General features: G+C 41.6%; 1 protein-coding gene across 2 annotated transcripts in view; it reads right to left on the reverse strand.

The window, feature by feature from the left end:
• The window catches only part of NECTIN1 (nectin cell adhesion molecule 1), a 207,392-nt gene that overhangs the window by 117,216 nt on the left and 73,032 nt on the right, over nt 1-17,144 (reverse strand). For both annotated transcript variants that reach the window (XM_069946463.1, XM_069946462.1), the window contains exons 2-5: nt 16,166-16,516; nt 10,277-10,579; nt 8,141-8,258; nt 2,430-2,581 (exon numbers count right to left, since the gene is read on the reverse strand). In XM_069946463.1, coding sequence (XP_069802564.1) covers nt 2,430-2,581; nt 8,141-8,258; nt 10,277-10,579; nt 16,166-16,516 — 924 coding nt within the window. The remainder of the gene's footprint in view (nt 1-2,429; nt 2,582-8,140; nt 8,259-10,276; nt 10,580-16,165; nt 16,517-17,144) is intronic.

The raw sequence follows: 17,144 nt of genomic DNA on the forward strand, positions 1-17,144 counted from the left end.
CACAGCACACTGTATTCTCTACCTGTAACACCACACAGCACATTGTATTCTCTACCTGTAACACCACACAGCACGCTGTATTCTCTCCCTGTAACACCACACACAGCGCACTGTATTATCTACCTGTAACACCACACAGCACACTGTATTCTCTACCTGTAACACCACACAGCACAGTATTCTCTACCAGTAACATCACACAGCACGCTGTATTCTCTACCTGTAACACCACACAGCATGCTGTATTCTCTACCTGTATCACCACACAGCAAACTGTATTATCTACCTGCAACAGCATGCTGTATTCTCTACCTGTGACACCACACAGCACGCTGTATTCTCTACCTGTAACACCACACAGCACGCTGTATTCTCTACCTGCAACAGCATGCTGTATTCTCTACCTGTGACACCACACAGCACGCTGTATTCTCTACCTGTAACACCACACAGCACTCTGTATTCTCTACCTGTAACACCACACAGCACGCTGTATTCTCTACCTGTAACGCTGATATTGGAATAAAGTAAAGAACTTTTTTAATTTTTTTTCTTTTCATTTCCACGCACATCAAGCATCTGTTATCTTTGAAGTTGAGCCCCACAATAAGGCTCTGATCCTCCCTGCCGTTTAGCATCATTTACTTGTGTTACTGCATCATTTTTGTGAATATGCTGCAGTACTGCAATGACACTCCAACATGTGTGAACTTCCCTAATTTCACTGCACACTTCTGCACAACTAGAGCAATCAGTGCAACACCTGCTTCTGGCCGGTCAGAGATGGTGAATCACTCAGGGGATTGGGGGATCTAGCCAAGCCTCCTGAGACATCACACCCTGCCCCCTGTCTGCATCATCAGCCTGATCTCAGCAAACACACACAATGAGACAGTGTGGCAGAACAGTACAGATATGGTAATACTTTGTATAGACACATATATTTAACTTTTAATAGAAAACAAGTTTTTCTTATCCAGAGTTTCCCTTTAATGTCATTTTGAGAGATGCTTTACAGCAACCAAGTGGACCAGAAGAACCTGAAGCCATGAGCTGACCTATTGACTTTTTTGGGAGATCTTAATGAGCATGCTCTGTGGTGTGTGTAGAGTTGTAAGAAGGGGGAGCGTAAGCCCCTATTACACTTCAGAGGGGCAAGCAAGCACCGACCTGTCAGTATAGGGCCTTTATTGTGAATGGTGGATCCTATGTCCAAAAACTGGCATTAATCTTTATTGTAATCTGCCTGTACAGAGAAGGAGGAAGAGGAGGGAAGCCCGGTAGATCACCTGTTAATAGTGAATATTCTGGTTAGGCTAGGTTCACACTGCGTTTTCAGCATCCGTTTAACGGATCCGTTTTTTTTAACGTCCAGAAAAATAGGGTCAGCAACGTTTTTTTGTCCGTTTTGGTCCGTCAAAAAAAACGGATCCGTTTTTTTTTATAATGGAAGTCAATGGAAAAACGGATGCACACAAATGAATCCGTTTTTTGCAATCCGTTTTTCATGCTTTTTTTGCAAAAAACGGATGCGTTAAGCGGATGCTGAAAACGCAGTGTTAACCTAGCCTAATCAGGAGTCACCATGTATTATAATCTGCCTGCAGGGAGGGTGAGGTGACTATCGCCTATTGTGACTAGTGGATCCTGTGTTATGTACAGATAAGGGTTACATAATGAGATAGCCGCAGAGAAGAAACCCCTATAGAACTGCCTACTATGAGACTATTATGGCCAGAATGAAAACTGCAAGATTTCAGGATTTTTTTACATAATAAAATAGAAAAAAAAAAAAAACACGAAAAACTCTTAATATGTTTATCAGCAGAACTTCTATACAACATAAAAGCAATAGGCCATTTACTGATGGCACATTCCCTTTAAGACTTTTTATTTGCTTGCCTTTCAGTAAGTTAGACAACAATGTTTAGAAAGCTAATTTCCATAAAAGAATCATCCCAGGACTGCGCATCCATTAAGACCTCCTGCAGATGCGGCAGCTATAATAAGTCTGCTTTCCCAGGGATTCCTGACACCGCAAGAAGGAAAAAAATATTCCGCTAACATCCTTATGAATAAACACTAACATTAGGATTTTTATCACTCTTTACATTCATTAAAATGTGGTCTCTGTATGTATGTTGCGACCGTGACATTATTCTTAGATGAATATGCTTATTTCCGCTGCTTTGCCTTTGGTGATAAAACATCTTTCAACAGAGCTTCAGTCTGGATGCATCCCATCTCCATTTATTATGTTCTGCAATTCTATGTGCTACAGCATTATAGTAATGTAAGTGCATGGTGCAGTACATCACAATTACATAGATCAGTCAGACAGCCGTGTGGCGTTTTATGTAGTTTTGCTAAATGTACAGCAAGTTACCAGGATTGTAAGTGTAATGTGAAGATTCTTAATTTTCATTTACCTGTAACATTAACCTCCACTTGACCGGTTTGACTTCCAATGGCATTGGTGGCCTCACAAATATATGTTCCAGAAATGCTGTAAGTGACTGGCCCCCTGAAAAACAGGGTGTTATTTTTCACATCTGCGCTGTCAGGAAGGGTCCCATTCACCCTGCAAAAAGAAAATACCAGAATTATAAGAAGAGGTCAGCACAATGGGGTGATAGCATTATATTTCTAGTATGAGGTAGTATCAGGCTTTTTTTATGTTTTGTTTAAAAGAATTAGATGGTTTTTGGGCCATAAAATACAACCGCAAAATTTTGAGATCTTGTTTAATCTGATTATAAAGGGGTATTCTGGTCAGGTAAAATCCCCCTCCTGGGGATTAACAATTTAATCTATACTTGGTATTATCTATTCAGTCCGCATCCCCCAATTCTGAGCCTGCTCCTTTGTGCTGAAGACCCAGAAAACTGTGTGTGAGCATCTCTGCTCTGATCTCCCTTTTCCCTCATCCCTTCTGAGAAGGCTTATGTAAACAGTGTCCCTTTGCCAGCTTTCTCTGCACTCTGTAATGCCAGAAGGGTTAATCTGAGGTGGTGATTATGCCTTCCGACATTACAGAGTGCAAAGACAGCTGTCAAGTGATGCTGTTACATGAGCTGTCTAGAAATGGAGGGGAAAGGAGAGAGATTAAAGCTGGGAGAGAACAGCTCACACACAGTTGTCTGTGTCTTCAGCAGAAAGCAACAGGCTCACAATTGTGGGAAGGAGACTCAAAAGATAATAACAACTATGGAACGAATTGTTAGTCTCCAGGGTGGAGTTATTCAACATGTGTTTTACCTGACCTGAATGCCCCTTTAAGAAAAATCATAGGTCTATCTAATTCAGCAGATTCTCCTACAATGTGGATAAAAAAACCCCAACAACAGGCAATCAGAATAAATTTCCAGGTCACTAACCCTTCTTCAGTTCTAGTGACTAAAACCTGTAATATTACACCCAAAAAATATATTTAGACAGGCTTGTCACTTTTGCTGTATTTTAGTGATTACACAAGAACAACTTCACCAAAAGGAGAGTTTCAAAGTGTCACTGCTCTTACAGTAAAGAATTCCTCTCTGTGCTGGTGCAGATTCACCCCTTTTTCTAGTTGTAAAGAATGCTCCTTGTTATATTTATGGGCAAAAATAGATCATAGTAGAAATCCCTGCATTGACATTTGGTATAATATAGAATATTATACTGACATTAGGCATAGTCAGCAGTAGAGTAGCTTCCCCTAATCTGACACGCATCACAGAGAGATGATTGTTATTGCTATTAATTACTGCAGATGTGCAGTCGTGTCCTTGGCTGTTCTCATAATCTTGGAATTAACACTATGTATGTCAAAAAAGTTCCACTTCCAGTGTCAGATCTGTGTGACACGAGCAGTTACAGTGTTCACGCCAGTTTAAGTAGATGTTGTCTGGATCATAAGCACAGCTAGCTGTATGGGCACTGGGCATTGGCATTTGTTGAAATTGATGGGATGCTGTAAGAACATTTATCATAATCTCTTATTGATTTCCAGGGCTGATTATTGATAAAGCTGACTGAGCCTTCTTGTCGGCTTTGTGTGGTGTAAGGAAACTGCTGAAAAACGTGCAAAAATTCCCAACTCAAATGACTTTTATTCTTGCCTCGACTGACTAGACTTACAGTCGTTACAGCTATTAGACATATATCTCTAAAAATGCTGGCCATATAATATAGAGCCTATAATAAACTCTATGCATGATGCATATTTATTCAAGGATCAGGTGCCGTACCAGTCGAAGACACAACTCTTGTATATGAACCTTGCTCAGGAAGTCATGTGACTTTTGTTTGAATGAGGTTTTTTTGCCTTATATATTTTGGTAGAAATCAATCCTATAAGGCCAATCTGATCATATATATAAAGCCAAAAGTAACCCTCCAGCAGGGGATCCAGGGATAGAGGCAAGCCCTTTCTTGCCTTGCCCTTCCCCTGGATCATAATTGGGGGGGGGGGGGGGGGGGGTTGAAAAAACAGACCCTAACTGATCAAGACTTTTGACATGTCTCTTGCTTGCTTGATAATGGCTCTGGGGGGCAGAGTAGTCCATGTGTTTGGATACTTAAAGGGGTTGGCCACTTTATAGTAAAATTGCTCAGTGTACAGTATTGGTAACTGTACTCACTGTATATACTTACAGCAGCTCCCTGTGTACCTCATAGAACTAAAATCAGACTCCCCTCCTCCAGTGTCCACCACTGAGCTTGTATATGCCTATGGAGGACACTGGGGGGCGGGGCATGGTCACATGCTCCTCCATGTCAGCCATCTTATGGACAGACTCATCACAGAGCAGGGCAGCACAGTCTGGAGGAGGGGAGTCTGATTTTAGCTCTATGAGGTACACAGGGAGCTGCGGTCAGTAAGTAATGTGAGTACACTTACTAATACTACACACAAAACAATTTTACTATAAAGTGGCCCTTTAATAAATAACAAAGATTTGCACCTGGATGCTATTGGAGTCCAACTTAAGTTTCAACATAAATTCGAAAGCAAAGAAATCTAAAATGACCACAATATATATAGGAGTTGCTATATAAGAGTTACCATTACTTTTATTTTGGAAAGAGAGTTTCCCATTTTATTTTTTTCCCATAGAAAGCTTGCTTGGCAACAGGTATAAAGCACCGGCATAGGACTTGCATGAGTTAAATGTTTAGAACAGTAAATTTCTCTGGGCACCATCCCCTCCTAAGACTACTATGCATCCAAAGGTGTGGTGTAGCCCAGTCCTAAATAACTATGTTTATCAGTGTTAAGCTTGTATGACCAATAGGATCTTACGCGGTTTTCTGTTATAATGTCATTGTCACACCGTGGTGCTGTGCCTTAAAAGGTTTATAGCCAACTACAGCTCGTGTCCATTGAACGGCAGCCAAACTGGGTCTCACTCGATTTCTTCAACCATCATCATTAAAGGAAACTTGCCAGAAGCTTCATGCTGCCTGAACCACAGGCGGCATGCAATGGACACAGACTCCCTCATTATAGTGAGCTATGATTTCCTCTAAAGAAGAATACAACATTCTATTTATTTTAAAGACAAGCAAGGAACAGGGGGGGAGGTGGAGGATCTCTGCAGGCTTCTCTCCACCCTTCTAGGCTTGATTGACAGGTCTCTGTGTATAGCAATAGGCAGAGACCTGTCCAGTGGAGCAGCGAAACACCAGTAGAGAGCCACCTCCATGACCTTTAACCCTGTTCATTGCTTATCTTTGAACACTGAAGCATTTCAAGTACGTAATATCTCAACGTAACACGTCTCATGTTTAGGGCAGCATGGAGGCTCTGTCAGGTCCCCTTTAAATGTGACCTTATTTGATGCACTGATCTCACATCTTACCCTGATAGCAAACACCTTCATAATCTAGCAAGCAAAGTTTACTTCGGCTCTATTAAGAGGCATTTCATATATGCCCTGTTAAACCCATTGAAGTGATCAGTAGCAGTCAGGTCGATAGTTCATAAAAGTAGTAGTATAGCAAACAGTCCAGTGATCTTATAGCCATGGCCAGACTCTTATAGGACAGACCTTACTGTACATCAAATGATGTAGCTTCCTCATTACAAGGCACAGCAGCTCTGTACATTGTATAGTGGCTATGCCTGGTACTGCAGCAGAGTCCCATTCACTAGAATGGAGTTCAGGTCTTATAGGGGTAATCCGGAGAATAAAAATGGTTTCTAAATCAACTGGTGTAAGAAAGTTATACAGATTTGTAATTTACTTCTATATAAAAATCTGAAGCTTTCTAGTACTTATTGGCTGCTGTATGCCTTGCAGGAAGTGCTGTCTACTACCATCTCTATCCATGACAGGAACTGTCCAAAGCAGTAGCCAAGCCCCATAGAAAACCTCTACTGCTTTAGACAGTTCCTGACAGAGGTGGCAGCAGAGAGCATTTGTTCCAGACTAGAAAAAATGTACCACTTGGTGCAGGGCATACATCAGCTAATAAGTACAGGAGGCTTGAGAAGTAAATTATAAATCTGTACAAATTTCTGACAGCAGTTAATTTGAAAACATTTTTTTTCCCACCAGAGTAACCCTTTAAGTATATTTTTATTTATATTGATAGAATTTATATAGTCATGTCCTTTGCTTTAACATAATATACCCAATGCAAAATCTCTATTATGTATCAGTTTCTATTCATGGTATTGCTGTCCTAATCTAGCAGAGGGGGCCCGGTGGCTCCTTCTTATACCATAAACTAATAGGGTCCACACCTCTGTAGACCGCCCCTGCTCTTCTCATCAGTTCTAGCCATCATTAGTATTAGAGTAAATTGTTATGTAAAATTAGATTTGCACAATTTAATTAATCAGAAGGGAATAATAAAACATTAAGCAGCGTCATCCAACAGCGATATAGAAAATGCAGGAGATCATCAAATTGATCAAAACCCCTGTTTGTTTGGCGATTTCTTATCCGCAGACGTCTTTGTTCTGCGTTTCTCCAGGGAGCACAACAGCTAGATGTAATTGGCTGCGGCAGCCTCCAAAGTCTCATATATAAGCAGACATTTTAATAACAGTCAAATTATTTACAATCACGCTGCTATTGTACATTGGCAATGACTGAAAGCGATAATGCTAGCTGGAAAAGACTACTCAGATAAGGAGTGGGACAATGGCTGGCAACAAACATGACAAGCCAATCATTGCCGGCAGCCTTTCTTTTATTAAATTATTAAGTCACTGAGACGCGGAGAGCAAAGAGAATAACCTAGTGCGGTTGTATCACGTAGAGACTCTAGTGCGATTATATCATGGAGGGCAGTGAGCTCCAACATGTGGCTCTCCAGCTGTTGCAAAACTACAACTCCCAGCATGCCCTGACAGCCGAAGTTGTAGTTTTGCAACAAGGACCACATGTTGGACAATGATGATGTTGGGCATTGTACTGTATCGGCAGTAGTGGATTATAATAGGGGATTTCGGGCGGCAGCCCGGGGCCCTGAGCTCCTGGGGGCCCCATGACCACCCAAAAAGACTTATACTTTCAGTGGTGTACTGTCTCCTGGCTACACTTCCGCCATGATTTGCAAAAAATCACTGTTTTTTTAATGCCAATTTTGCACAAATCAGGACATTACATTATCTGTCCTGTACTATGAACGCCAGGCTAGTGTTGCCATAGTTACAGGGGGGTGGGGGGGCCCAGGCTTGGTGAACAGCCCGGGGCCTATGGTAAAGTTAATCCGCCCCTGTGTATCGGTCATATATGACCTTAGTTGAAAATAAAAATACAGTAATACTTCATCTGAACAATCTTGTACTGTCAGGCTGGGTTCACACTACGTATATTTCAGTCAATGTTGTCGTCCTCATATTGCAACCAAAACCAGGAGTGGATTAAAAACACAGAAAGGATCTGTTCACACAATGTTGAAATTGAGTGGATGGCCGACATTTAATGGCAAATATTTGCTGTTATTTTAAAACAACGGCTGTTGTATTGGAATAATGGCCGCTATTTACTGTTATATGGCGGCCATCCACTCAATTTCAACATTGTGTGAACAGATCCTTTCTGTGTTTTTAATCCACTCCTGGTTTTGGTTGCAATATAAAGACCACAATACTGACTGAAATATACTTAGTGTGAACCCAGCCTAAAGGAAGAATTATGCTTACATTCGCCATGTGTACGAGTGGGCAGGTGGATTGGCATCTGCTCTGCATGTCAGCTTTACCTCAGGACGCTTTACGTACCAGTTACCATCAAAACCTTCAATTGAGACTTGGGGCTCATCTGAAAGAAAAACAGCAACATTCATCAAAGATGGACGTTTTTATTGGACGTTCATCATTTAACAAATAGTAGTCGTCCAATAGAGATGGTCCCATTTTTACATAGTGGGACCATAGCCTACACAAGCCATAAAACAATATATCACCTTTCATCATTCACCCATGATTATTTTGAGTTCTTCCTCAGCACAGATTAAAGTAGGGCTCTGGCTTTGGAACCACCACATTAGCAGCACATTTTTTTTTAATAAGATAAGATCCATGTTAATGGGGATTATCCAGGACTAGAACTACATAGCTGCTTTCTTCCAAAAACAGCACCACAGTCAAGTTGTTGTGGTATTACAACTCAGCTTCATTCACATCAATGGAACTGAGCAGCAAAACCCAAACTAAGGACAAGAGTGGTGCTGTTTCTTGAAGAAAGTGGCCACACACATTATTTTCTAATCCTGGATGATTCTTTTAACCTTTAGGCTATGTTCCCACACAGTATTTTTGCTTAGTATTTTGCAACCAAAACCAGGAGTGGTCTGAAAACAGACAAAGGCTATGTTCACACAATATTGAAATTGAGCTGATGGCCGCCATTTAATGGCAAATAATTGCTGTTATTTTAACGATGTTATTTTGATGACAGCCATCCACTCAATTTCAATAATGTGTGAACATAGCCTTTCTCTGTTTTCAGACCATCCCTGGTTTTGGTTGCAAAATACTAAGCAAAATACTGAGCAAAAATACTGTGTGGGAACATAGCCATACGCTGTATAATATCGGCCGTTATTTGCTGTAAAATAAAGGCTATACAAGAAAAATGGTAGCCATTTTTACCTAGTGAAAACATAGCCTGAGTGTGCAAATAATTAAATGAAAAAGAACTTGCATGTAGCTTTAACAGCAGACTTTAGGCCACAAGTTACAACTGTCTGTATTGCATCTTAAAGATTTCCATTTTTTCTGACTTGGAAGAGGATGAACAGCTAAGACCCTCAGTGACTAGCATACACAAGGCCATCACTATGCATAAATAGTAACCATACATGCATTTTCTGGTAATCCCAAGGTTTTTTGGCATTCATAATGCTAAGGTGCCCACATGGTATTTGGTCAGTATTTTGGTCAGTATTTTTAGCCAAAGTCAGGGGTGGGTCAGAAACATAGAAAAAAGTGCAAATCCTCCCATTATAGCTTTTGGGGGGGATTTACGAATGGTACACCAGGGAGAAGGTGCAGATTCACCCCTTCTCACTGGCGTACACCTCCCATGCGCCTTGCTCACCCGATGGGTGGACTGGCGGAGCTTGCGGGGGCGTGATGAGGCAGGGAGGAGGAGTGGCCTCCTCCCACGCCTCATTTATCATGATTTATGCCTGCTCGCAGGTGTAAATCATGACGCAAATCTACACCTGCTGGAAGCTGGATTTGGGCACCTGGTCGGCCGGATTCACTAAGAGGCGTACGCCTCTTAATGAATGCTGCCGCGAAAAGGGGGCGGAGCTTAATATAAGACAGTCATACTTGTATGCCGGTCTTCATAAGTCTCCCCCTTTGTGTTTGGATTCCACTAAAATACTGATCAAATAGTGACCAAAAGGCTGTGCTGGACCCTTGCATTGTATGTCCAAAATATTACTAAGGGACCCCACACATCGGCATATCGTGCAATCGGGTCTTAGGCTATGTTAACACAAACTATTTCCGTCAGTCTTTTTTAACCAAAACCAGGAGTGGAGCTGACAGGGCAAAATTATAATGGGAAGATTTGCACAGTTTCTGTGTATTCAAGCCACTGCTGGTTTTGGTTAAAAAAAGACTGACCAAAAGACTGACGGAAATACTGTGTGTGAACACAGCCTTAACCTGAAGGTGGGTTCAATGTCCTGAGGTGATAGCTGTCTGGTCAGGTCATCAGATCTTGACCCATCCCATACAAGGATAGAGGCCAGAGACTGCATACAATTCTAATATATTACTATATTATGGTATACAGAACTGCCCTGGTCCCGATATACTTACACTGAACACTAAGAGTGGTGTTTCTCGTAACCCTTTCCGTTTGGTAGTTTATGACACAGGTGAGGGACTGCCTGTGAGCCTCTCGAGTTGGCACAAGTCTGTAACGGCTGATCACAGTCACAGTTCCATTGTCATTCTTTATTTCTTGATATGCTGCTTCCCCTTTTAGCTTGGTCTCCCATGTTATGGTGCTTGGCGGTTTTCCATTGGCAGACATGCAAGTGGCAACAACAACCTTCTCTTTTGACCTTGGATTTGCAGCCAACTGTTTTGATGATTCGTCCATTGTATTGACAGGGTTGGCTATAAAAAAAACAAACCATGATAGTTACATCCAGTATATGTTATGTATACAAATAGAGCAGAACATAGGTTATGTAATATCTTGTAAAAAGTAATAAACTTAAAAGAGTTGTTGCAGATAAAAAAGAATAAAATGTACCGAGGAGAACATTTCTTTCACATTCTTGGAACTCAACAGCCATCAAACATTAATATTCTGTTTAATAATTTACTGTTAAAATCTGTGTATTCCACCTTTGAGGAAAATTCCTAGGAGCGTAATGTTAATAATGCAAGGAAAACTAATAATGTAGCCGATGACAAACAGCCACTTTCCGGTGGTCATTTTGGCGGCACAGGCTGGAAATAAAGAGGCAACCATCTCATTGTTTGGTCCGTCCAACATCGCCATTTTCTCTGCAGCCAAACAGCATACATTACTGTTACATACATCCATCAACCGACCCATAGACTGAAGAGTATTGCTTGTTGGGTTTTCTATTGAATGATTAAGGGTGCCACCTGAGACAAAAAGCACCAGAAGTGGTGTTATCTATCTGCTTCTACCTCCTTGGGAATTAATATGTGTGGTGCAAGTGTGTGATCACTGGGGAATCACTACTGCATGTCGCTAGCTTTAAGGTCCCCATAGGTTAGCTAAATCTGCTAACTTAGCGGTACTAGTCAGATGTCTTATAGAAATGCGGGTCTCTGGACTCTCAGATGTTATCAAGAATTTATGTGTATAATTTGGGACAATAACTTTCTTGGCAAACAGCTATAGAAGGTATACGGCCTCCTTTAGTTCCGTATGCGACCATTTAAAATAAATATAAGCACTTCCAGGGTTAAATGAGACCAGGAAATCTGAAAGTGACCCAAATTTTGCCCATGTCAGGAACAGTCCAGTGCAGGAACAACTTCCAAGGATAAACCTTTCCTGCTCTACACAGTTCCTTACACGGACAGAGGTGACAGTAGGGAAAACCATGTCGGAGTGTTTTTGTACCTCATCCATCAAGAATAGTGTTGAGTGGATCTGTAATACTATTTGGGTTTGTCAGTGTTTGGCAATGTTCTCTGAAGCAGTACACTCCGCAGTTGGATGCTGCCCTAGGGAGTCCTGGAAAACATAGACACAGCCATAGGCCATAGGCTGTATCCATGTTTTCTTTGCAGCCCTAGGGTGGCATCCAAATTCCCAGATGCGGCGTGTACTGGTTCAGAGAACGTTGCAGAACCCAATTAGTTTGACAGGTCCGCTAAACACTATTCATAATGGATGAGGTACAAAAAAACTGACTAGTCAGTACCACTAAGTAGCGACAAAAAAAACCTAATAAATGAGGCGCACAGCATATATAGTTGCATAGTAAGGTTAAAAAAGACACGTTTACATCAAGTTTAACCAAGAGAGGGGATGGATTTGAAGCGAATTGAGCTAGTATTCTGGGGAATTTAGCTTAGTAAATCTCCACTGACTTTTTTGTTATTTCCTTTTAAGAGAATTCACAGAAAACTACGCAGAAACAAGTCCACATGATTTGGTGCAGATTTGACAGTGCGCATTTACCTGTGATTTTTTATGCTTGTAAGGAACTATAATATGACTGCTACAGCACCAAGGCAAATCACGCATAAGAACAATGGGAGGAATTGATGAACTGGCTAACAGATTTAGGTTCTCATAGTAAAGCTGCGCTTACTTTACAAATGATCCCATAGATTTTTATTGGTGTGTTACGGCACGCATCGCGGCCAAATCACAGGTCCGTAAAATTACCAGCGTGTGAATAGGGCCATAGAAACCAATGGGGCCAGAACCGCAATTACGGACAAAAATAAGGACAGGTGAATGAGGCAGTTCTCATGAATCTCTTTCACTGTGACTTACTTCTGGAAGTTTTTAAGGAAGGCAGCTAAAATGGCAAGTAATAAAGTATTGAGAAATAAAGCAAAAGGCAACAATTGTATTAATGCCACCAATACTATAAAGAAGTCCGGTCTTCTTGAATGAAGTATATTTATAAAGAACCTGTGGCTTCACAATATGGCCATACGTGACAGACATAAAAACTAGATTGAAATATGGTATGAAAAATTTCTTCTATTGAAGCCTATAAAAGCTCAAAAAGTTGCCAGGTAAGACCAAAACCGGTATTTGAGTGGTTGGATATAGTTGGATATGCAGCGGGTGAGTCAAACATCAGAAACCACCTAAATCTGTGTAAGGTATTTAATGCCCAAATGATCTCAGTATTACTATTATGTATAAGGAAGGAAATATAAATGATGTCAGTACCTCTACCCTGCATTTATCATAGGGATCACCAGGTTCCAGGCTGTTGTAAACAAACATCGATACATATGGGGTATTTGTAAAGGCAAGGCTTGGACTCTTAGGGCCCTATCACACAAAGCGATAATTGGCTGCATCAGGCTTATTCGGCAGATTATCGCTCTGTAATAGAGAGAATGATCAGCCGATGAAACCATCATCAGCTGATAGTTTCTTAGGTCCAGACCTAAATTCATCGGCGTAAGGCGCACATCACTAGGTGTAATATCGATGCGTGGCCGATCACTGATGATTGTAGTATAAAATAATAAAGTATTCACTTACCTTACCACGTTCCAAGGTGTCCTCGGGCCTTCCCTAGTCTCTGCCGCTCTGCCTTCTGTTCCCTTCTGGTTTGGTCTCTGCACTGAAAGGTGGCTCAGTCAATCACTGGCTGAGGGAGGACTGTGGCCAGTGATATGGCTAAGTGGGCTGTCAGTGCAGAGAACAGACCAGAAGGGAACAGAAGGCAGATCCGGGGCAGTTGCAGGGGAAGGCCCAGGGACACCAGGAAAGGCTCGATGAAACCAGGGAACATGGTAAGGTAAGTAAATACTTTATTATTTTACACTAAAGGCAAGGGCTGCACGGACATTGGCTGCTAACGATTTCCGTGCAGTCCTTGCTGCCCGATGGTTGGCCCGTGTAATTGCTCAGTAAATGAGCACCGATCCAGCATATGGGCGCTTGTTTACATTTTATGATCAGGCCATGTAATAGGACTCTTAGGCTATGTTCACACACTGTATTGACAACAGCCATTGTTTGACACAGCTGTTAGCATTGTCAAACAATGCCTGCTGTCTTGCATATTCACCAGTACCGGCCAGATAAACTTTATTTTATTTCTATTTGTATTGCGGGCACCTTTGGGTGTGCCCTCAATCCAATTAAGCATTACACACAATGTAAAGTACGGCTGGTAGAATATGGCCTTAACCTGGTCATACACCTTAGATAGCTTAGACCTAATCTCTCACCATACACATGCATGAGTGGAACAACATGTGTAGGTTTTCAATAGAGAAAGAAAGTAAGGCACAAAAGAATTGGGCATGTAGAAATCTAACCACTTCATCTTCTTTCTCCAAACATCATCAGGAAGAGCCAGTAAGCCGCCATAATGATAAGATGTGTGGTCAGTCCATTGGCAGTACAATAAACTAATGTGTTTGGTCGGCTTAAGAAAGTAAATAAGATTAAAATGCTTTTTTTCCTATCTACAATACTTCCTCATTGTAATTTGAATGTCCCCTTGAGAGTTGTACCTTTTAGGTCTATCAAGAATAATGATGTCTGCGCTGTTACTAAAGGCCTCTAACAATTTCGTAGGCCCCATAGAGAGGTAACATAACGTTCAATGAATGACGACTTCTAATGACTCTGTTTACTTCTAGTCTACAACCATATTTTCCACAAAGAATCTGTAGCCTGTAGGGTGTGGTTGTGATTTTCACTTGAGATACTTTATTATAGCAATTATGACATCTCTAAGTATGCGATGTATTGTACTGTGGAAACCACTTTGTATAGATACATAGAAACAGGACCATGTTAACTAATTGTCAGTGCCGATAAGGTTGATGAGCTTGCAGTCACAGTAAACATGTAGTGGAGTTCATACATGACTTTTTGAACTTTTTGAAGCCAAAGCTAGAAGTGGATCCTGAAGGAAGAAATATAATGGTCCCTATACACTCCTGTCCTCCCCATACAATGAGTGTTAGGCATGGGCAAACATGTCTGTGTTGTCTATGGGGAGGGGTAAACTGCCACCACAGCGTTCTGAAATCTGCTTATCCCTCTTTAAACATAAGGGCCCCATTCCACGGGCCGAGCAGGGCCCGATCAACGATGTAAACGAGCGCCGATCTGCTAGATTGCCGCTCATTTACTGGGCCTATTCCACGGCCCGATGATCGTTGAGCGAGGGCTGCAGGGACATCGTTACCGATGTCCATCCAGCCCTTGCAGCATACATTACCTGCAGGGCTGTGATTGGCTGAGCGCTCCGTCAGCTGACAGGCCATTCTGAGGCTAGAACACGCGGGACATGGGGAGGAATACAGAGCGGAGGAGAAGCCCTGCAGGTAATGTATGATGCTGCTGCTTCTCAAATCGTCGGTCGCCCGCCGCGCACCGCTATTCCACCGTAGTGATGCGCAGTGGGGGAACGATGATTTTAGGTCTGGCCCTAAATGAACGATCAGCCAATGACATGATCATCGGCTGATCGTTCTCTCTATTCCACTGAGCGATAATCGGCCGAATCGGGGCAAATTGGGCCGATTTGGCAGAATATCGTTCCTGTGGAATAGGGCCCTAAGAGTCAGGCACTGAACTTCCATCACTCCTGGTCCCCTATCTCTATCGACAGATGATGTCTCGGGAGGACCCCATACACTTTATACTGATGGTGAAACAAACCTGGAGCAGAGAGCTTGGCCAACATAAGTATAAAGTGTACGGATACCTTAAAGGGGTACTCCAGTGAAAAGCTTTTTCCCAGTAATTGAAACACATTACAAAGTTATATAACTTTGTAATATGCTTCAATCACCTATATGCCCCCCTGAGGTAAACTCATTCTTACCTAATGACTGTTGACCCCAGGCTGCTCTGTGGCAGCAATTTTGTGACAATGACATCATCAAGAGGGAGGCGGGACTAAGCCCTGTTAGGTGAGCCTCTCTTTGTCAGATGACACAGGTTGCTCAGCTCTGATTGGCTGAGCAAGCTGTAAGCCATCTAACAGTTTTACAGAGTCAGTTAGACATCACAGGAGCCAAAGTGCATCATGGGAAAGCCCAAACAAGGGTGCGAAGAAAAAATGAAGACACCAACTGGAGCTTCAGAAACCTGCAAACAGCGGGAAATTCAAACAGAGACAGACTCAGGAGGGATGGTAAGTGTAAAAACTATGTTTAGAATTGATTGATTAATTTTATTTTTGTCAGCACCGGAGTACCCCTTTAAGTCTTTTCCTTATAATTCCCATTGCTTGTGAATCAATTTCTGGTTCAAAAAACAGCCACAAAACATTCCATGACCCCCTTTCCCCTATACCTGTGTAGAAGGGACATCCTCCAGCTCCACCATACAGACACATAGTCACACTTCCATCTACAGGTATATTACATGCAGTGAACTCAAATATAACTGTTTAGCTAATAATTATGGACAGCAGGTTAAAGGCTTAGGCACAACTATAGGCACAGTATACAGGGTCTTCTATTTCATTTACTTTAGGAAATAAGGTAGAATCTTACCAAGTACTGTGAGATTGAGTTGACTTTCACGGTTTCCCGACGGAAAAGTTGCAAACTCACAGATGTACGCCCCCTCATCTTCTAGCTGTAGACGACTGATTTGGATGGTACCATCACGGATTGAGGGGTTCTGGAAGACCACACGTTCTTTGTATGGAGGGAGGACAGAGACACCCATGGAAGGGTTGAAAATGGCCACATTTTGCTTAGAGCCGTTTGTTGATTTTTGCCATGTGACCTGAGTGATCTTTACATTGGGTTGGGGATTTATGAAGCTACAATGAAGTATTACATCCGTGCCAACATTTCCCGATACAGTGTCATTTACCAGTACTATTTGAGAATAAGCACCTGAAAAGAGAGAGAGAGGGAAAACATGTAAGAACACAATGGCCCAAACTAATAATGTCATACATAAAAGAATGCTATATTTGGATCCCCAAAAGCTTAAAAACTTTTTCAACACTATAGACTCTATTTTTTGTTCATCATACTGAATAATTACCAATCCTGATGTAAAATGTAATATAACTCAAAGAAAACCCAAGGAACCAAGCAGGTCTTTACACCATTTATTTAATGGAAAATGTCGCCATGTTCCCGAAGTCTACCATGTTTCCGAAGTGAAATGATCCACGATAACCAGCAATACAGAAATACTTGCAATCAAATTCTTCCTATATTTGATATGATAATTGTTGGTTATTTATCCTATACCTGGACTATAGCAGATGCCAGGGTAATGTTCTACTGCCCTTAGCACAAAAATAATTTATCCATATAGATTATGTATACAATAGAGTCATGCCAATGGTCAATGCCAAAGTCACCCAGATCAGTGCCATAAAAGAGAACACTACCATCCTATAAGTTTGCTCCCACATCTGTTCCTTTGCATTTGTAAAAGTCTCATCTTCCGACATAACAATAGCGTTTTACAGAACATTATTATTCTCTGCACATTGATTCTACAATATTG

This window comes from Dendropsophus ebraccatus, chromosome 12 (genome assembly GCF_027789765.1).
Source record: "Dendropsophus ebraccatus isolate aDenEbr1 chromosome 12, aDenEbr1.pat, whole genome shotgun sequence".
NCBI lineage: Eukaryota > Metazoa > Chordata > Amphibia > Anura > Hylidae > Dendropsophus > Dendropsophus ebraccatus.